This window comes from Accipiter gentilis, chromosome 12 (assembly GCF_929443795.1).
Source record: "Accipiter gentilis chromosome 12, bAccGen1.1, whole genome shotgun sequence".
NCBI lineage: Eukaryota > Metazoa > Chordata > Aves > Accipitriformes > Accipitridae > Astur > Astur gentilis.
Genome location: NC_064891.1, coordinates 28,579,004 through 28,599,166, shown reverse-complemented (window position 1 = coordinate 28,599,166; position 20,163 = coordinate 28,579,004). Strand labels below are relative to the sequence as shown.

At 41.1% G+C, this 20,163-nt stretch overlaps 1 protein-coding gene across 15 annotated transcripts in view; it reads right to left on the bottom strand.

Moving 5' to 3' along the window:
* The window catches only part of ADGRL3 (adhesion G protein-coupled receptor L3), a 525,365-nt gene that overhangs the window by 333,579 nt on the left and 171,623 nt on the right, over positions 1-20,163 (bottom strand). For all 15 annotated transcript variants that reach the window (XM_049815198.1, XM_049815210.1, XM_049815213.1 and 12 more), the window contains one exon: positions 5,681-5,949. In XM_049815198.1, the coding sequence (XP_049671155.1) occupies positions 5,681-5,735 (55 nt within the window). In that variant the 5' untranslated portion in view covers positions 5,736-5,949. The remainder of the gene's footprint in view (positions 1-5,680; positions 5,950-20,163) is intronic.

Sequence of the window (20,163 nt, the reverse complement as noted above, 5' to 3'; positions counted from 1 at the left end):
CTTGTCAGGCTTTGTCTGAATGAGAACCTATTTTAGCTTAAACTTATCTCTATCTCCAAGGTTATTTAAGAAGCCTTTGCTCCACCTGCAACTTGTTCTAGGATCAGATGGCTCCTGTCTAGCCTGTTCTAGCAAAACTACTTTAATGACAGATACCTATTGTTTGTCCTGTAATTTCAGACAGGTTTTGGTTGTATTATTGCCTAACTTGTTCTAGCTTCAGTCTTGCTTAACTTTGGGCAAGCACGTGGTTCTAGCCCCAAAATTGCATTGTATATCGAGAAAAAGATTAAGAAACCTAAGTAATCACAGCAATGACTAACTCCTTGAATCATCAGGAGGGAACATTCTGCAACCCATTAACAAATACAGGGTTAAAACACATAAAAAATAACCCACAGGCAGCTGCAAGACCAATGAGGAACAAACCACCCCACAACTGACACCATACTTTGCCCAAGCAGGAATCAGGATACTGACAGTTCACTCTCACAACACAACTGCAGGCCAAGAACTTGGCATCAGAGGAAATAGGCAGATCGCCATGCCTGTTGATTTTATTGCATTTACAATGACCCCCAACAGAAACTGGGCAATTTGGATTATTGATTTAATCTGAGTAATAATAAGTGGTTGTCCATTTTTGGATTAGACTGTTAAAGCATAAGAGTAACAACAACAAAAAAGAATTGTTCTTTGCTGCCCATCATGAAATTATGCACAGATTACAAACCTTAAAAAAAAATAAATTTCAAATAAGTAATAATAAAACAATCTGATGGTATGATAAAGATCTTGGCATACAACAGGCCTTCAGCTCTTTTCCGAAGCCTAAAATAAGTTACTTGTTTGGAGACATGCAAAATTTCACCCCACAGCGATCACTATGGTATTCTTCCTATCCTGCTCTTAACAGCGTGCAGTTCTGAATACTTTTATTTCTATTATTATTTTTGTCCAGCAGTCTGGAAGTTTTAAATCTCAACTCTCAGCCACACATGAGCATGACAGCAATGTGACAGAGCAGGTGTACATCTCTCCAGGCTCCCAAACTGAGCTGCTGCCTGTCACGTCTGTCTTATTTCGGGTGAACTTTGACAGTGTTCATTTGTGGGTAAAGAGAAATCTACTCTGTTTGGGGTCAAGGGGAGAAAGGCTAAGGAAGATGAGAACAGCTGCTCATTCCAGAAAATGCCTCTGGGAAATCCACCCATTACAGGCAAAGACGATCAGTTTGCTCAGGTGTACGTGGGGGGACGGAAGCCAAGGAGCACTTTCCTGGGGGTCCAGGCCTTCAGATGCTTTGGGAAAAACTTCCAAAGAGGGGCAAAAAGGAGGCAGGAGTACAAAAGCCCTGTCCATAGCAGAGCCCTTGCAAAGGATGGCAAAACCTTTGGTTTTGTTGATGTTGATGATTTTTTTTGTTTGGTTGTTTTTTTATTCCCTAGCATTGTTGCCTTCTATCTTGGCTAATTCTCTAATTTTGTATAACAGGTTTAGTTTTATCCAACAGATAGATTTACAGGCTTTGCCAGAGCTTAGAAGAGGGGACAGATTTCTGAGGGCTTCCATGCTGGTCCGAGTTGTGCTGTCTATGCAAGCTGTAAGCTTTTTTCCATTCAAGTGAAGGGCAACAGTAAAGAAAGCATCCACTACTCAAATCTGCTATTATCTTAAGTATTTCACATGGTTTCAGTTTTTTGTGAGCTATGACTCAGAGCAGTCCAAGCAAAACTAGACAGTACAGTGCCTGTGCTTTTAGGATACAGCAGATTAACATCATCACCGAGAAACTTCAAGGATTCATGACTTTTTCCCCTTTTCATTATTTCTACAGCTTATCAACAAGATGACATTGTACCAGGGCAGTATCCTGGAAGATTACTTTTCATCTTGCAGATCACTGAAGTCATACACCCTTTGACTCCACACCTGTCATCACAACCCAAGACACACAATATACTCCAAAAAATGAGACTGCAAAAAAAAGAAAAAAAGCTCCCTCAAAAAAAAACAAAAAAAAAACAAAAAAAAAACCAAACACGCAAGCAAATTTATGAGATCACTGGCCTAAGAAATGTCTATAATGTAGCTACTACTCCAAATGAAGAGACTGTGGCAGGAAACTCAGCAAGGGAATGAGATGCAGCAAAGTCAGTCTGTAAAAGTAGTTCATATCAACTCCAGCAGTGACTGGACAGGAACAGTACAGGACAGGAACCATTCCAGCCCATGCAACAGGAACTCAAATACTTGAGTCCTGTTAAACATAAAATATGAAAGCCTTCTGCATGCAGTGAAAGGAGATTATTAAAAGGGAGGCGGGGGGGGAAGCAGGGCTTAACTAGACTATTTTTATATGCAGGGTGAGGCTGTGGCATGTGTTTAAACACACATATACTGTCTTCAGGCTAGCAGGAACCTCTGCATTGATACCAGCTTGCCAGTCACTTTAGACAGCCTTCTGCAGTTGCTTGCAGGGAGTGGGGCAGAAAGGAAGAGCACCTGAAAACCATCAGATATTCAGTCTCTGATTTCAAAGCCTTGGAAGTCCCATTAGACTATTTATTCTGACCTTTGACACAACTCTGATTTTTAGACACTTATCCTTCAGTTTCCCCCCATAGGAGACTGGATGGGTTTGACTGTCCAATGGTAGCTGATATCAAACATACTCATTGAACATATCACAAAGCTAAACGGCAGTCCTCTCCTTTCATTTAGTATCAGGAACGTACCACCCTCAACCAACCAGACACATGCTCAGTACCTGCTTCCCCCATGAAATAAAACAGGCCAAAGTTTTGAGATGGTAGGTGCATCCTGGCCAATCTTAGAGATAAAAACAGGGAGAACCAAACCAAGTTCTTTGGCTCAGACCAAAGAAAGGTCTTCACTCTCCACCGTTCAAAGGTGGCTGTGAGCCTCTACCGGACTTTCACTAGTAATTTATAGGGATCAGATAACACATGTGTGTTGGTTGGATGTGTGGTGGCCAGATTTACCGCCATTGATGGCTACAAAAACATAAGAGATGATAAGAGATGCTCAGAGCATTTAGCAACTATGACTGCAAATAGGACCTGAACCCTTCAGCACTTCATGAAACCTGGCAACTTACTTCTGGGGCCTACATTTGGGTTTCTCATATCAAAAAAACCCCACCAGGCCTCAAAAATCTTACTCCACAGAATTAAACATGTTAGATTTCACTTATCAGCCATTTTCCTGGCTGATAAAAAGACCAGCAGCCACCCTGTACATTTACTTTGTAGAAGAACATAACGGGTAGAAATATTTCCAGGCACCTAGTTTCTGCATCTCTGGTGTTTGCTCATCTGGAGCATAATACAACTCATAGGATGCTTGTGATACTTTCATTTACTGCAACTCCCAGGCAGGATTTCCCAGCTACAGCGGCATTGTGAATTTAAAAGAGAACTGCCAGAGGCATATTTAAATTGTTAATTGCTTTTAACTGTTAATATTGTTTAATTATAAAGATTTACAAAACATTTACCATTTAACTTTCCTGGAAAAGAATGGAGAGCACCTTTCCTAATAGCTCTTTCATTCTACCCCAACTGGTTGGTTCAGTTTAAATATTCATTCTAATTTTCAAGTCAGTGAGGAGTTTTGCTTGAAGAATTGTAGTACAGATAACCTTTGTGCCCAAAGGTGTTATAAGTGATATGAGGATACAGGTTGTGCCCTATAGATTCATTCAACCAATGACACATATTTCATTTTTTAACCTCCTTCACTGTAAAATTTTGCTCTAATGCCTTACCACATACACAGTGCATGTAAAGAACAAAAAGTCTGATGAATATTTTAAAAGCAGCAGCCCACAGCCTATATACAGGGAGTCATGTTATTTACAAACATGCTCCCACTGACCCGTAATTAAAATGAGATCCTTGGTGGAACTCACCTTCCATTTAGGCATCAGGAAAATCAGACAACCAGATTTTCTAAAGTTCTGCTCTGCGATTCAGCAACTATCACTGCAAATAGGAGCTCCTGAACCCTTCAGCACTTATGAAACCTGGCAACTTACTTCTGGGGCCTGCATTTGAGTTTCTCACATCAATAACAACAACCCCAGGCCTCAAAATCTTACTCCAAAGAATTAAACATGTGAGATTTCACTTAACATTTTCCTGGCTGATAAAAAGATCAATTCTTTTTGCTAAAGCTCTATGTTGGGTTTGTGTGGCAAGGTTTTGGCAGCAGGGTGGTTACAGGGGTGGCTTTAAGAAGCTGCTAGAAGCTTCCCCTATGTCTGATAAAGCCAATGCCAGCCGGCTCCAAGACGGACCCGCCACTGGCCAGGGCTGAGCCCATCAGCAACAGTGGTAGTGTCTCTGGCATAACTTATTCAAGAAGGGGAAAAAAAGTTGCTGGGACACAGAAACTACAGCCAGAGAGAAGAGTGAGAACATGTAAGAGAAACAACCCCGCAGACCCCCAGGTCATTGAGGAAGGAGGGGGAGGAGGTGCTCCAGGCACCGGAGCAGAGATTCCCCTGCAGCCCGTGGGGAAGACCCTGGTGAGGCAGGCTGTCCCCTGCAGCCCAGGGAGCTCCACAGTGGAGGAGATACCCACCTGCAGCCCATGGAGGACCCCAAGCCAAAGTAGGGGAAGACTGAGGAGTGCTCCCCCTGAGGAGGAGGTAGTAGCAGAAACGATGTGTAATGAACTGACCACAACCCCCATTCCCTGTCCTCCTGCACCGCTGTGGGGGAGGAGCTAGACAAAATTGGGAGTAAAGTTAAGACTGGGAAGAAGGGAAGGGTAAAGGGAAGGTATTTTTAACATTTGGGTTTATTTCTCATTATCCTACTCTGTTTTGATTGGTAATGAATGAAACTGATTTCCCCAAGTTGAGTCTGTTTTGCCCGTGACAGAAATTGCTGAGCGATGTTCCTGTTCTTACCTTGACCCTGCCCAGCTGAGGAGGGGAGTGATAGAGCTGCTTTGGTGGACACCTGGCATCCAGCCAGGGTCAACCCATCGCAAGCTCATACATCCCTGCAGCACTGTGGCTGTGCCCAATGCTATTGGCTCAGTTCTCAGATGCAGCCTAGCTGTGCAGCATGGTGCTACACCTAATGACTCCACGTTGCTGGGTGGCTTACACAGCGTATCAGGCTAAGGCAACTATACAGGTTTTGGTTCTTCTTGGCTCAGGGTCATCGAGATTATGGGTGCCTCTGTCTTTCAGCAGAGCATGGAAACATCCATTGCAATGCTTGAAATCACAGTCTAACATGATGGTAAGTTCCCACCCTGGAGCTGTGGCTAAAGGGGAACACGCAGCCCCTTACTGGGCATTATTCACTGAAGAAAAATTCATTTCCATGCAGAGGCCAGGAGAGACAGTCCCAGTGACACACAGCCAACAGAACAGGTTTGGGCAGGAGAAAGAAAGTCTGTTTTAATGTAGCAGCTAAACTCAATAACAGAAATCTTTATGTGTGACCAGAGTTCTTTGTTTCAGGACTTAACTAGTCATAATGTAGCCTGGGAATTAAAAAACCTGGGGTGGAAGTGGGGAGAGAAATCAACATCCTGGAAAAAAAACCACACCATTAGGTAAAAGACATAGACAAAATCCTTGCTATTTTCCATTCTCTCTTCCCTTCCCACAGGCAAATTTACACCATCTCTCACTCACCATGGGCTAACGGTGTTAAGAGCATTGTGAAGAACAGCAGCTGTGATGACCACATGACTGTGAAGGAGGGCTTGAAAGTATCCCAGCAAACGAGGGTTCAAACAAAATAAGGTGAGCGTCCTCCTGCACTTGCTTCCAACACTTCAACTGTTGGCCTTCAATTCACATCCAAAAGGGGGGGGGAGGGGGAATCAATCAAAAATAATAATAATAATAGTAATAATAATAGTAATAAAAAAATCCCACAGTCAGTATCCAGAGTCTGAGACCTATAAATGAGAAAGGAAAAAAAATGCAGTTAGTAAAACAATAAGATAGATGTTTTCAATCAAGTCTTGCTGTGTTTCTTTCCTGCCAACAGCTGTAAAGGCAAACGTGTCTTCCCTCCCTCCCCCCAGCCCTTCAGATGTATGCACATTCCTATGTACAATAGGAATTAAAATTTGTCCCTGTGCAGAGAGCCAGTTTGTGCATCACTAATGCTTTGCTTCCTCTCTGAAAACAGGGCTTAAGACAGCACTTCTGAACAATGACGCCCACAGGTCCAGAGAGAGTCCACAGGTTTGAAAATTGACTAGAAAAAACAAGCCCATACGTATTACATTGTATCCTACATACACCTGACTTCTAAATCAGCCTGCAACTCTCATGAAAATGTTTGTGTGTCTATAAATCACAAGACAACAGAAATTCCAGAGCTGAAATGGCTTTAACTGGTACCTAGGCTTTGTAGTGACCTCTCAAACAGAAAGAAGTTTCCACCCCAGCCACTTCTTTTCCACCTAAACCTCTCAAATACAGAGGGACCAAAGAGTAAATGCAAGCTCCTGAAAGAGCACACTTCCCAGCATGCTGGCCAGTCAACACACTGCTGACAGGAGAGGTCACTTTGCCACTTGGTCTAGGGCATACCTGTGAGCACGCATGGGAAACGCAGTGCTTTAGGAAAAAGTTCAACTCACAGTTGTGACAGAGCTGCATTCCCTGGCCTGCCTCCCCCTTCCCTTCGAGCATAAACCTTTTTTCAATACATGTAAACAAATCCACATGAGCTTGGCTGGTAGCAGCGTAGCAGGGTAAGACAACAATCCCACTTTCTCTTTAACCTCCTGCACACTACCTAATGCAGGTGGACACGCTGGCCAAAAATTATCTATGCAAATACCTGCTACATGTCCTGAACGACTTGGGCAGAAACTGAGCCCAGTGCTTCACCAGGTAGCCAGGCATTGCTCTTCTCTTCTGCTAAGACCCAAGTAGAGCCTAAAAGTCACCCTTAGCCTATAGCTACTTTCTATGGTGACTGCCAGTGACTCAGTCATTCACTCTTCGTCGAGCTCCACAGTTATTCATTGCGGGATTAAAAATAATGGTCTCATCCATCCCACACACTTACAGGAAAGCATGGGGAAATCCGAATCCATGCTTGAATAGAAACAGTCACTCATTTAATTGGAGAAAGTATTCCAGCTTCCCATAATTCTAATCTCTCAAGAAGAGGCTAGATGATCACAGTGACTCAAACTTGGCAGAAGAAAAACTATACAGAGCTAAACCATGGCATCAAGTTTGAGACTTAGCTTCCCACTGACTTTGAAATGATGATAAAATATGAGGAATTGAAAAGTACTTTGCATATCTGTTTTGAACTCCCTAGACTCTACAGCCTTCACAGCACTGGTCTAATTAAAAATCTCTCCAAAAATCTCTGATCAACAAAAGTTATGCTCTGGGCAAAGCAGCTGGTTTTGCCAACTTTTGTTCTTACCCAAAACCTAGTTTGAGCCAAAAAACTGTGCTGCATGCCATTGTGACATGGGCATATTTCTGAAACTCCAGCATAACAAAGTGGACTTTGTTTTGCCTCCTATCTTTGCTGATCAACTAAATCAAACCCCACATTGTTTAGACCCAAAGTCTATAAGGAAGCTGCATTTTTTAATGATAAATATATCTGCTTGCACTGCCAAGATTTTATTCTCCCACTCTACTCTCCTCCCCGGTCTATCCTGGCAATTTGTTCATTCAAATGTAGCATTTAGTTTCCAAAGCTTTTTCTTAGCTCTGTAACTGCAGTGACTAAAAAGCCCAAGGTCAACATACACTCATGTGGCTTCTTTATAGACATCCTAGAAATGAAAACTTTGCTCAAGCTGGGATTAATCAGAATGGTCACTATTTAAAGCCTGTTTTGACAAGAGTCATGAATATTTTAAATCATACATTCTAAACAGTGATCAAGTTTTCTATTTATATTTTAGGAGGCTACCAGTACTCATCAAACTACACCACTGGCCATTATTTATGCATACTTTTTCTACATCCTCTGTAAAGTTCTAAAAGTGAGAAGCTTTTTATGCTACAAAATTTGAAAAGGTATACAGAGATAGGGGAAAGCTATCCAAGCTCAGGTACACCTCCATGAAGCAAAAGCCAGCCACGCAGTGAAGGAGTGGAGGTCTGTTTTCTGATTTTTATTTAAGCCGAATCAAGTTCTGGATAATCTAAATCTGTTAGAAAGAGATAACATTATGGTGCAGTAAAAGCTTTTTGGGTGTAAACTCAGGAAGTCACAAATTAATTATGCTACCTATCCCAGAGAAGGGATAATTGTCAACAAAATATTTACACAATGGCCTTTAAAATTGTTTTTATCTGTTTATATATTCCTGTATGATAGGATTCAAGGATTTTTTCTATAGTCTCATGGGCTGGGGCTGAAACAAGCAAAAAGATTCACCTGCCCTCTGCAGAGTCCAAACGCTAATTTTGGGAACTAATGTCTTACAACGACCAGAATCCCAAATAAACATTTTATCCTACTGGAAAGAGCACTATCCAGACATGAAGCTCCTATGCAAAACAGAGACAATAGGAGTAGCTCAGCATTATGCACCATTTACTCCAGCTGTAAATCTGGCCCAATATCCCAGCCCTACTTTCCTTCCTGCCAGAGTAGAACAAGCCAGAGACACAGCCTGTCTGTCAGGTTGTGTCTGCACACCCTGGCTAACACAACCTTGCCCTTAAGCCTGCTCCTACAAAGACTTTGGCCCCTTAGGTTTAAGGTCATGCACAAATCTTAACAAATCCACAATGTGTCTGGAGAAATGCCAAAGTTGTTTAACAACACGGGGCACCACTATATTAACCAGACACATTGTAATGCTACAAAATTCTGGGTGGTTTTGTATTTCATGTAATCAAATAATCAGTGTGTTTGTGAACTGGCTATCTGCAGGGGAACGGCTAGATAGGAAACAAGTGGAGCAACCCTTTTTCCTAATGGTCACACAACCCCTCTCAAGCACCATTATGAGATGCGGAAAGACGCCTGCAAAACAAAATTCACTTAATCTTTGGATTACCTCCAGGTACAGTACAGCCAAAGAGACAAACTAGAGCACTTATCTGTGAACTGTTCAGTGCAGAGTGTTATATTTGTTGATGCAAGAAAGGGATATAACATCACAGTGAAAAATTTAAGGGCTACACTTGACCTAAGGGGTTTGGACTTGAACCACGAAAATGACACAGCCTACACTGATTTAAAAGAAAGTTCTTCTGCTCACTGACCTTTCTGCCCATAGGGCTCCTCCTGACACCCTCACAGTCTGATCTGCTGCCAAGCATCACCCGAACCTGATTTGCATGCTGGCAGTTCCCGAAAACCCAACTCAAAGTGGTGCTGACAGAATAGGAGAAAGTCAAAGGAAACTAAGGCCTTGTGGTGAAGAGATGAGCAGTGAAGTATTCGTCAAGGCGTTGTTCATAAAAGAGCATTATAGATATACTGACAAACTCAACATCTACCCAAGTCTGTTCTTCAGCAGTTGATGTCAAGCAGCACATGGAGCATTTTCTGAGCTCATCTGTCAACAATCTACAGGGAAGGTGAAAAAGAAAACTAGTTCATCTGGTGAGTGAACAGATAGCCTGAATTCAAAGTAGAATTTAGAGCAGCACAAGCCAAACCTGTCAGAAATCCACTTAATTACTGCCTTCCTCCAAACATGATCATTTGTACCTGCACAAAGCTGGACACTCACATGGCAAAAGCTGCCTTCCTCAGGTATTTAGCATTTTCTAGGCAGTTGGGGTTCAGCCATAGGAGGGGCAAGAGTGTTTTACAAGGGGGCTCATTGGCAAAAGCCAGATAGAAATGCCCTGGTTTTTTAATCCAGTTTTACTTGCAGCAATTTTCTCCCCACCCCTGAAAATGTACATAGTAAAACTATCTTAAATCAGTGATGCAAGGATTACTTTATATAATTATTCCTGCACTTATCTCCTCCTTTGACAGAAGTTGCTTACTAAGTAGAAAATAAGTGTGATGTTTCAAACATGTATTGATAAAATCCACTATTTACAAGGGAAAAAGTTTGGAAGTAATTAAAATCCTTGAAGCTGATGGGCCAGGCTGGAACCCTGGATGCAATTCCCCATTCTCAGCATCTGCTACTTGAGACATTTTATTCCAGACAACTTTTTCAGAATTTCACTAAAAGAGGGAAGAGAAATAACCCCAGCAAGGAAAAAGATAACATGCAATATCTGCAAAAGTAAATTAACTGCAATTTAACGTCAGAAAATGTCTTTTAAGTAAAAGAATGACCTATATTGCCACTGCCATTATGAATGGCTAAACAAAAGAATTGCTGCAATACATTTGGTGATGAGTTGTCTGCAAAATAATTTTTTTTTGTTTATTTTTTGCAACATTACTAAGGAAGAAAAGTTTTGCTGCCCCTCCCACATCTTTCCACCTTTACCCTATTTCAAATCCTTTTCCCTGTCAGGTACTCAGTATGTGGCTCCATGGTCACTTTGCAGTGGCAGCAACACAACCTGCCATGTAAAAGGTCACACAAACATTACTGACTGTATAATGCAGGGGGAGCGGGGCAGGAGCAGGCTGCACTCCGGGCATTTCAATGGAACCACATGCACCTTCACTCCTAGCCACTCACTGAAGTTACCACTACAGGGACATGGTTATTTATGGGCAGATTTTTCCGTGAGCATTTTTAAGAAGTCAGGAATATGTTTCTGAGACATAAACTGAGTTGTCTGTGAACTTTTATCTGTGTCTGCATTTAGCCCAGGAGAAGGTTCATCCTATACTGCAAACGTTCATAAAGTCAGAGTTCCCACACAGTTCAGGAAAACAGGCTTTTGTTTCTCAAAATATCAAATGGCAGCCACAGCTTTTGGCTCTTCATTTCAGGTTTTAAGTTTGCTAGTTGCGATGCACTGCAAGAGACCCAGTGAGCCTTCTTAGGGTGAGTGGACTCACCAACTTGTGATTCAACCTCCTCACATCTATGTCCTCTTCCTGTACTGCAGACCCTGTTCCTGTTCTTCCTCACGCCTCTGCTGGAGCTGTGAACTCAGAAAGAAACTCCTCAACCCTGTCACCCCATATGCACATAACTACAAGGTATTTCCAAGTCCCTATTCCAAGCAAGGTTTAAAACGAGCACTTGCATCTCTGCCCCTAATTGCACATTCCTGTATATTAACATTCGTTTCATCTATATTGTTTGAAAACCTAAGATCATTCTTCCCTTTACTCCTCCTTTATATCTTACATAGCACTCTGAGAATTAATTTTAAAAACCTTAAAAGCAAGCAACAATGGCAATAATGTCCAATAAGTTTGTGTTCACCCTAGATTCTCAGGTATCCCTGCAGTGCTACTTATGCTCCCCCTGAGAGAAGCAGCCAAGGCAGCAAGGAACCACTGTCAGCTCAAACTAAGCCTCATCAACCACCTGTTTAGGCTATAATTCAAAGTGACAAAGAACTCTTTAGATGTACTACAGGATTCACTGCAAAATAACTCTCAAGTGTTAACTGAGTTAATTCATTTCAGATTAATCAAGCCTTTGATAAGAGCACACCTGAATACAGACCAGCTGAATATAGTGGCTTTTCTTTCCCTGTGTAGGTGAAATAGAGGCTTTTGTGTTTTTCCAAAGGTCAAAAGGGGAACCTGAGCTATCAGCTGCTGTCGGTTTTCCGATTCAATCCAGGATCAAAGCAATTTCAGCAGAAAATTATAACCAAACTAAAAGTGAAGCTACTTACACATCTTGTGACTTCACATGGGAGAATGGAGAGAAAGAATGGAGAGAAAACGAAGAGTCTTGGAAATATGGTCCAGAAGCTTAGAAAGATTGTACTGAATTGTATTCATGAATATCACAGCGACTGAATGCTTCAGCCTTTCTTTAAGTGCCTGCTGGTTATCCCTAGCAATATACTTCATTTCAGCTTTAAAAGAGGAAGGTACATCATTCACAAGGTCCCTGCATGTATGCAAATATATGATAACATATGCAAAATTTCAAAAGGTCCAGGGTATCATCTGAGGATGTGGTAAAATACGCAAATGTTTGTATTGCATTACCACCCCTAGATAAGCGGGCTTTCCGAAAAGCGATTAGGGAAAACTTTGTACTCTCACTGGTTAAGCACTACCTGCTAAAGCAGCTCTCAGCTGGCAAGAAGCAAGTCAGCCCCCTCCACCACTCCAAACCCATCAGAGGGAAAAAAACCCTACAAGTCTTGGGAAAAGCTATGCAGCTCTGCACACAAGATGCACAGCACCATAAACTTCTGACCACCTGAAACAATCCTACTTCACCATCATATACAGCAATTATTACAATAACATTCTGCAAACTTTTGGGGAGGTGTTAAGATCCTTGAAAATTTATTTTACCTACATAATAACACCACCTTCCTCAATTTTTTTTTAGTTTTTAGCATATCTTTATAAAGGGAAAATAATACATAGACAAGCATTCCTCACAGTATTGCCAACAGTTATGATTTCATTGCAAAAGTCGCAGTATGTGGCACCTCCTTGCAATAATGAAAATTTCAGCTTTCTTTTCAAGTAAATTTCTCCTTACAGAGAAAAGCTGAAAAATAGGATCCAAATGCAGCTCAGAGGCTTAGTAAACCAGTGGTAAATAAACATAACTCAACATATTTATTTGATCTGAAATTCGCATGACTTTTAATCAAATCTCATAATTTTTTCTGTGAATGATTCATGATGTTGAAAGCCTGGGTTTGACAATACTCTCGCAATGCTTATTTGCATTCCACAGAGCCTTTGGCAACTCTTCTGTGACAAATAAAACATGTGGTGCATGCATTGAAAAATGGAGACAAGCTTATCACCAGGGTCAGCATAATTGTAACTTCCCTTTGCTACCATTAGTAGAGTCTGTATTTTGAGGCATCGCCTCTCCCTTACATACCAGCCCCATTTATTCAGTTGTCTTACCATAGCTATAATTGTGACGGCACAGACTCTGCATTGGGTCTTGCTTTAACCTGAGGAACTGACAGCCTCCAAGGAGAAAATTAGCCAAAGGAAATGACAGAAAATTCTGAGAGTACAAATAGCACATCTTTAAGTGAAGTGTGATATTGGGACCAGAGGAGGAATACTCCTAAATGCCTCTGGATGCAGCCTTTAAAATAATTTTCAATATTCATTTATCCACCCTGTCTCTTCCTTCCCACTCTGTCTCCTTCATACCACCTCTAATTTTCTTCCTTTCCTCCTCCTGGCAGGGAAGGACCTCTTTAACTTACATTGCCCAAGAGTGTCCAGCAGCTGCATAGAGGGACAGAAGAGTTTAGTACCATTTGCCATGACAGCAAGATTGGGTTTTGAGGGTGGGTTTTCTTCCTGGGCTGTAGGGTAATGCAGGTGGGGGCCATTTCTCATTTGCCTGCAGTTCATCAGGAGGCAGCCCAAAGTCCATAATGGTAGGCTCCATCGCCCTGTACATCAGCCAGGAACAGGAGGATGGTACACAGACTTTCAGAGCTGTTTTCTCCCCAGAAGGGGTATATATATATGCCAGAGAAGAATCTTACTTGCAAATATGATGGTGAACCCTTTTTTTGTGGGCCCTGCAATTCACAAAAGGGGGAAAGGGACTGCCTTATGTTCACCTCTTGGCAGAGCCCAGTTGGCCCCACAGCTTTTTGGATATGAAGGTTAAACGGCAGAGTTAAAGACATCAACAGCTACACAGAATTGAGCACTGCTGAGCTGAAGGAGAAAGCCTGGCCTCTACACTGGCTTGTTTCACGGGGTCTGCAGCAGCAGGAACCTCACAGACAGCAACACATGAGCCAAAGTACCAGGGTCACAACTGCATTTGTCGTATGAAGTACTTTTGACAATGCTGCATTTCCTCAGCCTTTGACTTACTCCAGCTCCAGTCACTACTCACACATATAACTACATGCAGTAATAAAAAACAGGAAAAATACCACTTGACTGAGCAATTGCAGTGAAAACAGCAGCAAAGCTGTAATCTATTTCCTATCTGTAAAATGTGTCTCCAGTGCCTTTTTATTCTGTCTTGCTTACCATTCCTTTCTCAAATGCATGGTAACAGATATTACTTGTTTTGCACTAAGAAAGTGCAATTTCCTTCACTTTTTGTGCTGATTAGGAAATTAACAGGCAGTATAAGCAAGGTTAATGGCTTTTCCCATTTAAAATGTACTACTCTTGAAAGAATTAGAGTAACAACAAGAGATCACCTATACACACAACTCTATGCACACACGCACACTACCAAATGAAACAGAAAATGCTAGCAAATGAGATTAATGGCAAGAGCCAGGTGAATAACACATTTTTACAAGAAAGTTATCTAGGAAAAAGTTAAGTTTAATTGTCTTTCAGATCTGTTATGATGTAATAAATGTCTATTAATGTTTAGCAGCAAATTGGGTTTTAATGATCATTGCTATTTTTGGCTGGTGGGTGACATGTAGTTTAAATATAAACCAGATTTATGTTTTACACCAGGATGACTTTCTTGGATGACTCTCCTTGACTTAACCTCTTCACACCCCACAAGACATTTAATATAATTTTATTTCTAATAGACTGTGAGCCAATAGGATCATATTTGCTACTACTGATGTTTTCAATGAGAAATAAAATCAATGAGGTTTATGCTGAAGATAAGTGTAAGTGATTAGTTAAGTGTAAGTGGCTTGGAAAAATATTAGGAGGGTTACATTATTCAACCAAACGATGCAAATTAAGGAGTCTGGATAGAAGTAAAAATCTATGAAAAACTCCTGACCTTGCTGTGTTGGAGAAATCTTAGCTGGAATTTGTTCTTTTGTGGGCACTCTCAAAAATAAGCATTAGTAGGTGAGAAACTTTTTCTCATTTTTCAACACAAGCAGTCAACCTTGAGCATTCATACCTACAATTAAAAAAAAAAAAATCTTCTTAGACCTAAAGACAATAGTGCAGCCCAGTGGGTTGCTAGGAGAAACACAAAACAACACTTGATGCAGTGTAGAAAGAGCAGGCAAGCAAGGCAAAGCCCGTCCATAGACTGACTGGGAAAGCAAGACAGTAACCCAGAAGCAGCATTCTGCATCATAAAAAAGCAGGAGGTATGCATGTGGAAGAACGAATGTTGCATCTAAATTTCTAGGTGTAGTATTTTCCAATGAACTGTATATATACACCAGACTAATAGAAAAAGCAATAGGGCAAATAACAGAACAAAAAGTATTTACAGTTCCCTACAGCAACTGACTGTGTAGTAGTAACAAAGAGCCCATGTTTCCGCATTTTACCATGTTAATGACTTCTGTTGCACATTAATCAAGAGTCCAGCCTCTTTGATCTTTGGGGTGGGGGTGGGGGGAAGAGAGATTTAATTACTGCACTCATTTTCTGCACAGATACTTCTGTTATTTTTTTATATTCTTCTAACAGAGGTCACCATCTAACCCAAAACCTAGTTATGGAAGGTCCTGGGCATTCTCACAGTAAAGCACAGCTTTCCTCCTCCTCCCCTTTCCTCCCTCATATTATCCAATCAACAAAGAATAGGAAGAAAACACTCTTTTGCAGAGAATAGAGGTGTAGAGAGATGGTGGCTGGTGATTTCCATGTGTGCCCTTCAACTTTGAAAACAAGCTTCAGCCAGTAAGTGGACTATTTCCAGCTGACTTGGATAACAAGTGGTAAATACTCAACATTTCCTTAATCTCTGCAGAAGCAGCCCTTCCAGTGAGAGCAACTGAACCCAGTCCAATCTCTGATGACAATATTTACCCCACCCCCCAGTAATTTGCAGTTGCCTTAGCTTTGTCCCTCTCCGAAGGGGTACTCTTGAGATCTTTTAGGCTAGCAGTGAGCCCAGTCTCTTCCCAAACTACTACTACAGCACAAAAGCTTGATTAGCAAACTGGATAGCAAAGCTCCCATTGAACCTTATGGAAATGAGGTAATATCCTCAGCATCCTTCTCATTGCCTTCACAACATTGGACAGCAAGACTACAGCCAACCTTGTATAAAATCCTGCTAAACCCCTGTCCAGTGAAAAAGTGAGAGCTCAGCTATGTGTGAAGGTACTCTGGTGTCACCACAAGTCAGCAGTCCCCCCTCAAACACAATGCTGACAGACTGCAACTTCTTTGGTCTCCTTCCTAATGAGGAGCATCATATAACTATACACAACAGAGATTTGCAATCTGAAGGAGCCACTGAACTACAGCTGAAAGTCAACGCTTCTCTTTGTACTAGAAAGGAAACATTTTATACTAGAAACTCGATGGATAAAATATTTATGTAATACAGATCACATAAAGTTCTCTTTTTCCTTTTGAAGTGAAACAAGGGCCTGATATTTCCAGCTGAAACTACAAGGGGGATCTTAACTAAAGAGAACATTTAAACCTGGCTGGAATTTCACCAGGAGGTCCCAGCTGAAGCCTCCACTCTTGGATTGCGACCTGGCATTGCCAAGATCTACATGGTGACCAGTTCTTCTCCAAAAGGACTGGCCCCCTAATTCGTGCAAATGTATCTTTAGAGGCAAAATACTTGTTTTTTGCAAAAGAAAAGCAAGTTTTGCAAAAGAAAAGCTTAGTCCAGTAAGCACATGTGCTTTTAAAGGGTACTATAAAGTTCTAAACAATAAAACATTTGGGTGGGTGAAAGGCTAAAATTAATTAATTCCTTGAGTGCTTTCTTGCAGAAATTAATTGTGAGGACAACTGGGACAAACGTGCTTTTTAAGAGAATTGTCTTGGGCATCGGAGTAAGGAATGCAAGACACTTGCCCTATTTTCATGCCTCATAGCTGAGCATTACTAGCAACCAGACAAAAGAGGAAATACACCTGTTTTGAAATTTGCCAATCTAAAATGTGCCTGCCTCAGTAAGCCTTAAGTTAAACACATTTCTTAATGGCCTATCACATAGTAACAGTCACTAAAAGATACACAGGAAAATTGAAGGCAGTTCTTGCCACAGAAGGTTATCTAAGGTCCCAGAAAATGATGCAGTATCAGGGAGGGGAGGAGGAGAGGAAATCCCCAAACCAAACCCTGGAACTTTCTCAGTGCCTTTTTCCCCAAGTAAACCTACTCCTACTTGACTCCCCCTAAAAGTAAGGGATTTAAATTAATCTTTTAGATAAATTATTGCAGGACTGGAGAGACTGTATTCAACAACAATGCTCTCATTTGTACTTTGCCAAACTGAAGCAATTAACTTCTACAACATTTTACATTTTTAAGTACACTTTGAGCTTAAAATAATCAAGAAAACAATGTAAACATGTAAACTCGCAGGCATCTGGCAAAATCAAATACCATTAAATACAATCAGACTGAAATGGGATGGCTGTACCACTGAGACTCTGCAATGAACTGAATTACTCAGTTTCCATTATTTCTAAGGAACCAGTAAACAGTCTCATTTCTGTATACCCCAAGTATAATAGTTGTAAAATTTGCAGTAACACCTTTATTTGTGGTTGAACGTATAAAGTATGCAAGTCCACTTCTGATTTTACTCTTAATGCAGTGCTTCCACCTAGAAAAAGCAAGATGTCTCAATAGGCGAGGAGAAACATTTAATTGTAGAAATCACATTCAATTCCAAAGAAGAAATTAAGCACCTCTGGCAACTATAACGCAAGATAATTAATCTGATATACGGGCCTGTCTCTTGTGATATTTTGCAAGGGACTCTATAAATACCAAGATGTAGCTATGTTTGATATGCAAAATGAATTTGGGGGGAGGAAGGAGGAGAATTTTGGTACCTCCTGAAATATTGTATGTGAAAGGAAAACCGCATTTCTCATCCTTTGCAGGAGAGGATTTCATAAGCACTGTTACAGTGCTAGCTCATTTGAAGTCACTGGCAAAATCCCACTGATTTCTGTAGGAAGAAGCACAACCGAGAGAGGGCCTTTGAAAACATTACTCTAAGCCTAGCAAGCAGCAAGTAAAACCTTTGTTATTTAAGGTCATAGCTGGAAGTGGAACCGCAGTAAAGTATTTCATTCAATTATCTGAAAAGCCATTCATGGTAAACAACAAACAACGACTTTTTACTACATCTTTACTTTGACTTATTTTACTGTAAGAGAAATAAGCACTCTAGTTTATAAAACAAGGGAATAAACGACAAAGAGAAATCAGCCCTAAACATTTTGCTAAAGCAATCACTCCTTTGTTCATTTTGTTCTCCCTATAAGGGAGCTTCACAAGGGTGAAGCAGGAACATTGGGCTTCAAAAGTAACCAAAATTGGCAAATTGTGCAGAAAGATAGATAGTGTCATTGTTTAGTACTTGGCACCAGTTTGGATCTGAGTAAGCAAGAACACAGATTGCCTGTGATGGGAAATCTATCAGATGTAACAGAGCCAACTGATGGCTAAAAACCTAGCATTAAGATCCTTTCATCCACTGCTTACCTTACATTTATGCAAATGGCATTTTACATTATTCAAAGCAAAGAGACCCCAAAGAGGCAATGTCTGAGTTGAAAGAAAACTCTATTTCGGCTAAGAGGAAGGTCAAGACCTTCTGTTGATCCAAAATGACCATCAACAAAAAGAGCAATACCTAAAATTAATTTTCCCTGAAGTAACATTTTTGCATTCAGGCTTTGCCTGGACTGTAATAGAAATAGGGAGGGAAGACTTGAGCATGTCTTCTGAGGGCAAGAAGGGATAGGCTGCTTCCAGGCATTGGTGTCCCTTCCAACCTCACAGATTATCACTGCCGTTACCCAAAGCATACGTTCAGTGCAAATGCAGCCAGTATAATTCAGCAATGTATCATACACAAGCCCGCAGAGCAAGGTCCCAGCCAGGGCTGTCTCATTATGGAAAAAAAAACCCCAGAAATAGCATTCGTAAATTGGGCGCGATCACCAGGAACAGTGTAGCATCAAACGCTTCAGAAATCTACGCGTATAAAGCCAAAGCATTACTTGCCAGCACATTTCAGGTTGTAGATAGCTTTAGGGTGAGAGAGTAGGGAGAGCCCAAGCGGGACGCAGTTTGCTATCAGAACTTTATCAAGGAGTTTACGCATGATTTCTTCCTCCTACATTAGGAACTGGAACCGCTGATGTGGGGCCTCAGATGGGCAGAGTGAAGGATGGGGGGGGGGACACGACCCAAACATGCATCTTCTCACAGATTCAGTCACAGCTAGAGGGAGACAGCAATGCTTGGCAAAGAGAAGTCCACTAACGTCAGAGGCTGAGACTTCACCCTTGAGGAGTCTTGTCAAGTGCCACAGTCACATATTCACAACAGGCAACAAAAATGCCTTTTCATGGCAATCAGGTTGGGAAACATATAGGAATTTTCCTACCTTTTAGAAAGGCGTTTCTTTTTAAAAACTTTCCCATTTTGAGACAAACATAGTCCACTCCAAACATAAGTAAATTAGGTGCTTTTACAAGCCTGAAGTCTTTACAAGCCACATCACCTGAACAGGAAGGAGTTAATCATCTCAGAGGAAAGGAAATCATCCTGGGTACCCAGCGGCAGAGCTGAATTTCACTCTGAGGCATGGGAGGCCTTTGGTTCACATGATTGGGGTACAGCAGGAAATTCTCAACCAACCTGCATGTATCAGAGGTATCCTGGAAAAGTTACCTTCATTTCTTCCTCGAGAATTAGAATTACATAAACTCTCCTCCAGAACAACAGAAGATACAGATTTGCTGTTACCCCAGCATTGCTGATCCAAATGACATTTTCCTGAATATTTCTGAATTTTGTGTTTTCCTGAAAATAATCAAATTATCAATTTCAATATTTTTGAAAGGAGTTTTTCCTATTACCCAGTTAGAAATTAATTTTTTTGGATAATGTTTCACTTCACAGCATTTCATTTTAAGAAACTAAGGTGCTCTTAACAAAAAAATATTTCAGTTGCATTGAAACATTCTGGCTGATACATGATTTTGGTTTAAAAAAAAAGTCAGTCTACTGGAGAAAATAATACTCCCTGGATTGTTTTTTTCCTCCTCAAAATTGCCAATAACTTAAAAGTAATTTTCACTCTACTCAATGGAGATGTGTGCAATGTAATGACTAGGATCACTGTTGCATAAAATGGTCAGACCACTGGGCAGCCTACTATCTGCTGAGAGGA